The 10,543-nt window shown below is 43.5% G+C and overlaps 1 protein-coding gene across 1 annotated transcript in view; it reads left to right on the forward strand.

The window, feature by feature from the left end:
- Positions 1-9,261, forward strand: part of LOC147985792 (uncharacterized) — a 31,495-nt gene extending 22,234 nt beyond the window's left edge. Inside the window, exon 3 of the mRNA XM_087541740.1 lies at positions 9,150-9,261. Coding sequence (XP_087397866.1) covers positions 9,150-9,261 — 112 coding nt within the window. The remainder of the gene's footprint in view (positions 1-9,149) is intronic.
- Positions 9,262-10,543: the final 1,282 nt, after the last annotated feature.

The following is a 10,543-nucleotide window of genomic DNA, read 5'->3' on the forward strand; positions in this document are numbered from 1 at the left end:
ATACCCACGGATACTTGAGGTGACATTGGATTATCTAGGTGACATCAGGGTTTTGGTTGATTTGTGTCTTAAGGTGTTATTCTAGTACGAACTCTAGGGCTGTTTGTGACACTTATAGGAATAGCCCAACGGATTGATTGGAAAGAATAACTTTGAGGTGGTTTCATACCCTACCATAATCTCTTCGTTCGTTCTCCGCTATTAGTGACTTTGGAGTGACTCTTTGTTGCATGTTGAGGGATAGTTATGTGATCCAATTTTGTTATTATTGTTGAGAGGACTTACACTAGTGAAAGTATGAACCCTATGCCTTGTTTCCTAGCATTGCAATACCGTTTGTGCTCACTTTATCATTAGTTACCTTGCTGTTTTTATATTTTCATATTACAAAAACCTATATCTACCATCCATATACCACTTGTATCACCATCTCTTCGCTGAACTAGTGCACCTATACAATTTACCATTGTATTGGGTGTGTTGGGGACACAAGAAACTCTTTGTTATTTGGTTGCAGGGTTGCTTGAGAGAGACCATCTTCATCCTACGCCTCCTACAGATTGATAAACCTTAGGTCATCCACTTGAGGGAAATTTGCTACTGTCCTACAAACCTCTTCACTTGGAGGCCCAACAACGTCTACAAGAAGAAGGTTGTGTAGTAGACATCAAGCTCTTTTCTGGCGCCGTTGCCGGGGAGGTTAGCGCTTGAAGGTATATATTTAGATCTTGCAATCGAATCTTTTTGTTTCTTATTTTAGCACTAGTTTAGTTTATAAAAGAAAACTACAAAAAAATATGGAATTGAGTTTGCCTCATACGCTTCATCTTTTTAATATCTTTCGTGAGTATGATGGAAAGGAAAATTGTGCCAAAGTGTTAGAAGAAGAATGCATTAGAATGTTTGGCACTAAATCCTTGTATGATGAGCATGATTGCAATGTTGTTAGTATTAACTCCTTGAATACCCATGGTACTAATGATGATTGCACTTGTTATGATGAAAATGTCTCCTATAAACATGTCAATTTTTGTGGAGTGCATTGGGTTTGTAAGTACACACCAAATAGGGAAGATAGATATTGCATGAGGCATGAGTACTTAGAAACTAAATTGTTGCAAGAAAGGCTAGATGATTGTGCTAAAAATTTAAATTTTCTTGGTCATACTTGTGGACTTTGCAATGAACAGGGTCATTTAGCTATCCGATGCAAATTGTTACATGATCTAATCGTGTCCAAAAGTTGTGATGACTTGATTTCCCTTGCACATTATAATGAACTTAGTTTGCTTATGGGCTACGAAGAAATGAAACGTATAACTAAGCATCTTCCAGAATTTGCCCGTTATAAACTTCTTGGTTTTGATCTAGAGGAAATTTATATATATTGTGCGGTGAATTGTATTGAAAATCCTTATATTGCCAATTACATAAAGAAAACAAAACAAATAGAAGATGAAGAGAATACTAATGAAAGGGAAGAGACCTCCCAATACCCTCCTATTATTTCTTATGATGAATCAGGTAACGAGGAGGAGTCTCCTATTCAACCAATCTCATTAATAAGGAGCTCCAAAAGGAGGATTGAACCCACACATGATGTGGTGAAGAAGAAGAAAAGAAAAAGGAAGAGAGGTAAAAATATATCTCCCCCAAATAATGCTGCTCCTATTACTATTGTGACTCATGAAAATATAATTGTGGAAGATAATGATACTTCTTATGATCTTGAAAATCTTTTTGGCACTTGCTTGGAAGAATATGATAATTGCTATACTATTGGTGCTATCCATACTATTAATGATGAGAGTGATTATGCTTATGATATGAAAAGGCCCAAGCTTGGGGATGCTATGTTTGATGAAGATGGTGTTTTTGAGAATATATTTGCTGCAATTAATGTTTGTCCCAAGCTTGGGGATGCTACGCTTAATGAAGATGATATTTTTAGTCTCCCAAATTTTGATATGCAAATTTATAATGATGATAGCGTGCCTCCTACCTATGATGATTATTGTGATGATACTTATGCTATAAAAAGTAATTATATTTATAAAACTTGTCATGATTATGATTACCCCTTTTCTGAATATTACTCTTTTAATGTGGAAACAATTTATAGTATTCGAGTCTCTTATGATACTCCCACTATTCCGAATGAGAAGAAATTTGCTTATGTGGAGAGTAATAAAATTTTTATGCTTGTAGATCACGAAAAGAATGCTTTAGGTGCTGGTTATATTGTTGAATTCATTCATGATTCTACTAAAAATTATTATGAGGGAGGAACATATGCTTGTAGGAATTGCAATAATATCAAGTTTCCTCTCTATGTGCTTAAAGTTTTGAAGTTATGCTTGTTTTGCGCTCCTATACTAGTTGATTATTGTTCCCATAAGTTGTTTGCTCACAAAATCCCTATGCATAGGAAGAGGGTTAGGCTTAAATGTTCTAGTCATATTCTTCATGATGCTCTCTTTATGTTTCAATTCTTATCCTTTATGTGAGCATCATTGAAATCATCATGCCTAGCTAGGGGCATTAAACGATAGCGCTTGTTGGGAGGCAACCCAACTTTATTTTTGTTACTTGATTTTTGTTCCTGTTTAGTAATAAATAATTAATCTAGACTATTTTTATATGTGGTTTTATGCTTTTAATTAGTGTTTGTGCCAAGTAGAACCTTTGGGAAGACTTGGGGAAAGTCTTTTTAATCTTGCTGTAAAAAACAGAAACTTTAGCGCTCACGAGAATTGATGACATTTTTATTTGGAACGTGATATTTAGTTAATTATTTTTGCATATGATTAATATATAAATTCCTCAGGTCCAGCAATTTATTTTATAATTTTTGGGGTTCCAGAAGTATATGTTTGATCCAGATTACTACAGACTGTTCTGTTTTTGACAGATTCTGTTTTCATCATGTTGTTTGCTTATTTTGATGAATCTAATAGTAGTATCGGAGGGTATGAACCATAGATAAGTTGGAATACAGTAGATATTACAACAATATGAATTTAGAATGAGTTCATTACAGTATCTTATGATGGTGATTTGCTTTCTTATACTAATGGAGCTTACGAGTTTTCCGTTAAGTTTTGTGTCGTGAAGTTTTCAAGTTTTGGGTGAAGATTCGATGGACTATGGAATAAGGAGTGGCAAGAGCCTAAGCTTGGGGATTCCCAAGGAACCCCAAGGTAAAATTCAAGGACAAACAAAAGCCTTATTTTGGGGATGCCCCGGATGGCATCCCCTCTTTCGTCTTCGTTCATTGGTAACTTTACTTGGAGCTATATTTTTATTCGCCACATGATATGTGTTTTGCTTGGAGCGTCATTTTATTTTCTTTTGTTTTTCTTGATGTTTGAATAAAATACTAAGATCTGAAATTATTAAATTTTAGAGAGTCTTCACATAGTTGCATAATTATTCGACTACTCATTGATCTTCACTTATATCTTTCGGAGTAGTTTGTCATTTGCTCTAGTGCTTCACTCATATCCTTTTAGAGCACGGTGGTGGTTTTATTTTATAGAAATAAATGAACTCTCATGCTTCACTTATATTATTTTGGGATTCTTAAATAGCATGGTAATTTTCTTAAATAATCCTAATATGCCAGGCATCCAAGAATAGTAAAAACTTTCTTATGAGTGTGTTGAATACTAAGAGAAGTTTGATGCTTGATGATTGTTTTGAGATATGGAGGTAATAATATCAAAGTCGTGCTGGTTGAGTAGTTGTGAATTTTAGTAATACTTGTGTTGAAGTTTGCAAGTCCTGTAGCATGCACGTCTGGTAAACGTTGTGTAACAAATTTGAAACATGAGGTGTTCTTTGATTGTCCTCCTTATGATGGCGGTCGGGGACGAGCGATGGTCTTTTCCTACCAATCTATCCCCCTAGGATCATGCGTGTAGTGCTTAGTTTTTGATGACTTGTAGATTTTTGCAATAAGTATGTGAGTTCTTTATGACTAATGTTGAGTCCATGGATTATACGCACTCTCACCCTTCCATCATTGCTAGCCTCTTCGGTACCGTGCATTGCCCTTTCTCACATTGAGAGTTGGTGCAAACTTCGCAGGTGCATCCAAACCCCGTGATATGATACACTCTTTCACACATAAACCTCCTTATATCTTCCTCAAAACAACCACCATACCTACCTATTATGGCATTTCCATAGCCATTCCGAGATATATTGCCATGCAACTTTCCACCATTCCTTTTATCATGGCACATTCATCGTTGTCATATTGCTTTGCATGATCATGTAGTTGACATCATATTTGTGGCAAAGCCACCATTCATAATTTTTCATACATGTCACTCTTGATTCATCGCAATCCCGGTACACCGCCGGAGGCATTCATATAGAGTCATATCTTGTTCTAAGTATCGAGTTGTAATTCTTGAGTTGTAAATAAATAGAAGTGTGATGATCATCATTCATAGAGCATTGTCCCAAAAAAAGGGAAAGGCCAAAAAAGGCCAAATAAAAAAAAGAAAGGCCAAATAAAAAAGAAAAGGGAAAGGCCAAATAAAAAAATAAAAAAGGGACAATGCTACTATCCTTTTTCCACGCTTGTGCTTCAAAGTAGCACCATAATCTTCATGATAGAGAGTCTTTTGTTTTGTCACTTTCATATACTAGTGGGAATTTTCATTATAGAACTTGGCTTGTATATTTCAACAATGGACCTCCTCAAGTGCCCTAGGTCTTCGTGAGCAAGAAAGTTGGATGCACACCCACTTAGTTCCTTTAGTTGAGCTTTCATGCATTTATAGCTCTAGTGCATCCGTTGCATGGCAATCCCTAGTCCTTGCATTAACATCAATCGATGGGCACCTCCATAGCCCATTGATTAGCCTCGTTGATGTGAGACTTTCTCCCTTTTTTGTCTTCTCCACGTAACCCCCATCATCATATTCTATTCCACCCATAGTGCTATGTCCATGGCTCGCGCTCATATATTGCGTGAAAGTTTATAGGTTTGAGATTACTAAAGTATGAAACAATTGCTTGGCTTGTCATCGGGGTTGTGCATGATGAGAGCATTCTTGTGTGACGAAAATGGAGCATGACTAAACTATATGATTTTGTAGGGATGAACTTTCTTTGGCCATGTTATTTTGAGAGGACATAATTGCTTAGTTAGTATGCTTGAAGTATTATTATTTTTATGTCAATATGAACTTTTATCTTGAATCTTTCGGATCTGAATATTCATACCACAATTAAGAAAAATTACATTGAAATTATGCCAAGTAGCATTCCACATCAAAAATTATGTTTTTATCATTTACCTACACGAGGACGAGCAGGAATTAAGCTTGGGGATGCTGATACGTCTCCAATGTATCTATAATTTTTGATTGTTCCATGCTATTATATTATGTGTTTTGGATGTTTATGGGCTTTATTATACACTTTTATATTATTTATGGGACTAACCTATTAACCCAGAGCCCAGTGCCAGTTTCTATTTTTTCCTTATTTTAGAGTATCGCAGAAAAGGAAAATCAAACGGAGTCCAATTGACCTGAAACTTCACGGAACTTATTTTTGGAAGGAAAGCAACCCTGGAGACTTGGAGTCCACGTCAAGGAAGCTTCGAGGAAGCCATGAGGTAGGGGGCGCGCCCACCCCCCTGGGCGCGCCCTCCACCCTCGTGGTCCCCTCGTGACTCCCCTGATGCATTTCTTCCGCCTATATATCTCCATATACCCTAGAACGATCGGGGAGCACAATAGATTGGGAGTTCCACCGCCAGAAGCCTCCATAGCCATCGAAAGCCAATCTAGACCCGTTCCGGCACCCTTCCGAAGGGGGAATCCCTCTCCGGTGGCCATCTTCATCATCACGGTGCTCTCCAAGATGAGGAGGGAGTAGTTCTCCCTCGGGGCTGAGGGTATGTACCAGTAGCTATGTGTTTGATCTCTCTCTCTCTCGTGTTCTTGAGGTGGTACGATCTTGATGTATCGCGAGCTTTGCTATTATAGTTCGATCTTATGATGTTTTCTTCCCCCTCTACTCTCTTGTAATGGATTGAGTTTCCCCTTTGAAGTTATATTATCGGATTGAGTCTTTAAAGATTTGAGAACACTTGATGTATGTCTTGCCATGCGTATCTGTGGTGACACTGGGATATCACGTGATTCACTTGATGTATGTTTTGGTGATCAAGTTGCGGGTTCCGCCCATGAACCTATGCATAGGGGTTGGCACCCGTTTTTGTCGTGATTCTCCGGTAGGAACTTTGGGGCACTCTTTGAGGTTCTATGTGTTGGTTGAATAGATGAATCTGAGATTGTGTGATGCATATCGTATAATCATACCCACGGATACTTGAGGTGACATTGGAGTATCTAGGTGACATTAGGGTTTTGGTTGATTTGTGTCTTAAGGTGTTATTCTAGTACGAACTCTAGGGCTGTTTGTGACACTTATAGGAATAGCCCAACGGATTGATTAGAAAGAATAACTTTGAGGTGGTTTCGTACCCTACCATAATCTCTTCGTTCGTTCTCCGCTATTAGTGACTTTGGAGTGACTCTTTGTTGCATGTTGAGGGATAGTTATGTGGTCCAATTATGTTATTATTGTTGAAAGGACTTGCACTAGTGAAAGTATGAACCCTAGGCCTTGTTTCCTAGCATTGCAATACCATTTGTGCTCACTTTTATCATTAGTTACCTTGCTGTTTTTATATTTTCAGATTACAAAAACCTATATCTACCATCCATATACCACTTGTATCACCATCTCTTCGCCGAACTAGTGCACCTATACAATTTACCATTGTATTGGGTGTGTTGGGGACACAAGAGACTCTTTGTTATTTGGTTGCAGGGTTGCTTGAGAGAGACCATCTTCATCCTACACCTCCTACGGATTAATAAACCTTAGGTCATCCACTTGAGGGAAATTTGCTACTGTCCTACAAACCTCTGCACTTGGAGGCCCAACAACGTCTACAAGAAAAAGGTTGTGTAGTCGACATCACAGGCTAACCCGGGGTTTTAGGTGTATACACCAGGCTTCCAAGTGTGGATTCTTTGTTCATTGCGATAGCAAAGAATCCCCCAAGCAATATTTTGAGCTGTGCTCAGTGGGTGTCCATGTTTGAATTGTGCTTTTGCAACACTCTCTTTGGCCCCTAAGTGATTTTCTTTGGTGGCCTTACGCCGATCAAGAGGTGTAGCTATGGTTCGAATACGAGCAAGCCCCCAAGTGATATTGTGGCATTGCGCCGATCAAGAGGTGTAGCTATCGCTCCAATACGACCAAGCCCCCAAGTGATATTGTGGCATGGCGCCGATCAAAAGGTGTAGCTATGGTTCGAATACGACTAAGCCCTCAAGTGATTTTGTGGCATTGCGCCGATCAAGAGGTGTAGCGATGGTTCGAATACGACCAAGCCCCCAAGTGATTTTGTGGCATTGCGCCGAACAAGAGGTGTAGCAATGGTTCGAATAAGCCCCCAAGTGATCAATAATATGATAAGACAATAAGGAAGGATACCCATGTTTGAACCGCGCATGATGGCAACAGGTCCTCTTCAGCAACCTTTATTTTTTTGCAAGAGATAAATTCTTATTGAACTGGGTGTTTAAGACTTTGCTGAGTCATATGATTGTATCCCCCGAGTCTTAAGATTACTCGAGGAGTTGGTTTGAGACTCTCTATATTTGACCATGATATAAACCGGTATAAGTCTTTCAACAACTCAGTGATATAATATTTCCTTTTGCAGTAGATAACTTGTCCTGCCTTAGAAAAGTTGCAAGTCGGAGTAATTGCTCTTTTAAAGAAAGCAATATATAATAATAAAGAATATACTGAATGGATTTCACCTGATACGTGAAGCCAATAGTCATCTGCCGCGGAGTTGATGATCGGCACGGTAAAGCTGAAATCAATCATAACCAAGTCGGCCGCAATAGTAGACAGATAAACCGGTAGCGACGTTATAATCTAGTGCAGCCGGGTGAGTTAATCACTGGTGCGCGAACGGATGAACCGGCCGCAGCGTTATAAGCCGGTGCAGACGGGTAAATCAATCGCCAGTGCACGGTGGATGAGTCGGCCGTGGTGTTGGAATGTCGAAGCGGCAGCTCGCACACCCGTTGAACATCAAGTGGGCGTGCACGTTCCACGAGCATGACACCACCTTTATAATGAATCATTGTCCTGCATAAAATATATTGCAAAACAGAGTAATGGTTTTCAGAAGAAAAAAACATGTACAAAAAACAGATAGAAAAGATAGCACCTGGAAATTTAATTGGTCGTGGGCAGCACCATGCTTTTTTTGTCTGCACATACCACCTGTTTCTCAATTGTCAAATATCACCCTTCACGTGAGCTGTAAAACGGCCACTAGTACTTAGTACGTACCAGCACTTAATACTGGTCTGGTTTGATATTTTGATGTAGTGCGTAATAACTTCCGTAGCTTGAGTTAAAACCGGCCGGACCAGCTCCCACGGTAAACCGGCCAGTACACATGCTGTGGCCTGGTGACTGTTAGCACTAGGATTGGACTCTCAGGTCGCCGGCTCAACTCCCACGGCCTGCTCTGTTATCTTCACGTACTAATTGTTGGATTGATGCTATGTGCTCCTGCTTCTATCGCTCTGCCTTAGCAAATCGTTGTAGTAGGATCACTCAACAAACCGGCTCGTGCATACAGGCTTCAGAGAGCCTGGCAGTGGCGGGATGAGCCCAAGGCGGCTGAAAAACCAGGGGCGGGTCAATAGCAGGCGGCCTTGCCAACAGTGACAGATCGACAAAACTCCAAGCATGCCGATCGGGCTCCGGTGGGTCGACGACAGATGCAGGTTAAACAGCGATGAATAGTAGCAATTTCAACACAGAAGCCAATAGTAGAGGCGGCGCTGACGCGGTGAACCGGAAGCCAACCCAGCGGGAGTAGCTCGGGTGCCCGGGAATCGATCGGCGACTCGAGGCACAGCTGCAACGGCAGGAGCCAGAACAAGTCATGGCAAGGCCGCCTCAACGCGGCGGCGACTTAAAGGCGCGGGCCACGGCGAGTCTCAGTAGTAGCGGCGAGTTAACTTGGCGGTTTGACCAATCCGAGTTATTGACCACATCAGTTCCGGGTTGTTCCTGTTTTCTAGGTCGCGGCCATATGTTTGCTGGGCGGAGGCGACGGTCGGTTCAGCAATAGCGAAGCTGGAGGAGGCCATCGCGGCTCAAAACCAACACACCAGTGGAGGCGGCTCAGAGTAGAAACGGACAGGGCCGTCAGGCCCGCGCTGGACAGCCGGGGCGGCGTCCCGGCGAGTGGGCGGCGGCGGGTTCAGGTACGGCCAGCGCAGCGGCTCTCCTGTGGAGATAACTCAGAGCAGAAACAACGGCTTACTGATCGCGGCGATTTGCGGCCCGAGGTGTAGTGATCCAGAGGCAAAGCGACTCAAATCCGGAGCGGCTCAGCAGACGACGATTTGGATCTGAGCAGTAATTCTAGCGGCTTGTAGGCGGGTCGTGGCCATGGCTCGGGGTCAAACCCATTGCAGCTCGGTGACGCGAATCCAAGTGCGGCCATCGAGGTGGCTCGGCAGAGGTGAACCGGCTCGGAGGCAGGGCCGGTGAAACGCAGCAACTACGGCTCAAAAGGGCAGCAGAGGCTGAGCCGTGGGTTGTGGTGCAGAGGACAGCGATGAACTGGAAGCCGCTGAGGCGCACGCGAGGCGGTCGGAAACTGGGGCGGTCCTTGATGGCCTGGCAGAGGCGGGTCAAGGCGGAGACCAGGCCGAACTGAGGCCGGGGCGGCCTGGCGCGGAGGCCGCCGACTTTGTGCAGCGGCCGCAGCTAGGTGGATTGACGGGGCGCAGCAGCGGAAACAGCGGTTCGCGGTGACGAGGTTGGGTCACAGCCAGCGGACGGCCCAACGGCGGAGCAAGCAAACCGGCGGGCGGCCGGGCCAAGCGCGAAGTGAACCGGAAGATATCACAGTAGAAGTGGAGGCAGCCCGCCGAAGCCACGGAGGTGGCGGAAGTGGCGACTCGACGGAGGCCACGGATACAGCAAATAGGCCGGAGGAGCGGCTGAAACCACGACATCTCGGAGGTGAGCGACCCGGCTCCGGGCAAGGTGTGACGACTCGTCCGCGGCGGAGTGAGGTTGAGGCCGGGTCAGGTGAGGCGGGCGGTTTGTGGCGCTCAACGGCGATTCCCGACGGGGCGTGGCCGGCTTGACGAGCAGGGCGAATCGGCGGTTCAGTAGTGGCGGTTTAAATGGAGGAACACCGCGGAGGACGGGGACCTGACAGCTCAAGACCGCAGCCACGCATGGTAAAGGCGGAGAGCAGGGCCGGCGGGTCGCGGTGTGAAGACGATGATGGCTCGGAAACCGCTGGGGCGCACGCGATGCGGCGGCGGCAAGCCGGCCTGGCGCGAAGTCGGCCGAAGCAGAGGGGAGCGGCCGCGGGTGAAAACCAACATAGCAACTCCGCTCGAGGCGGAGGCGAGATGAGCCATCATCGCCCGGAGTCCGTGACCTCATCCCTTCC

Source organism: Triticum urartu, chromosome 2A (genome assembly GCF_056163025.1).
Source record: "Triticum urartu cultivar PI428250 chromosome 2A, HENAU_Tu73, whole genome shotgun sequence".
Lineage (NCBI taxonomy): Eukaryota > Viridiplantae > Streptophyta > Magnoliopsida > Poales > Poaceae > Triticum > Triticum urartu.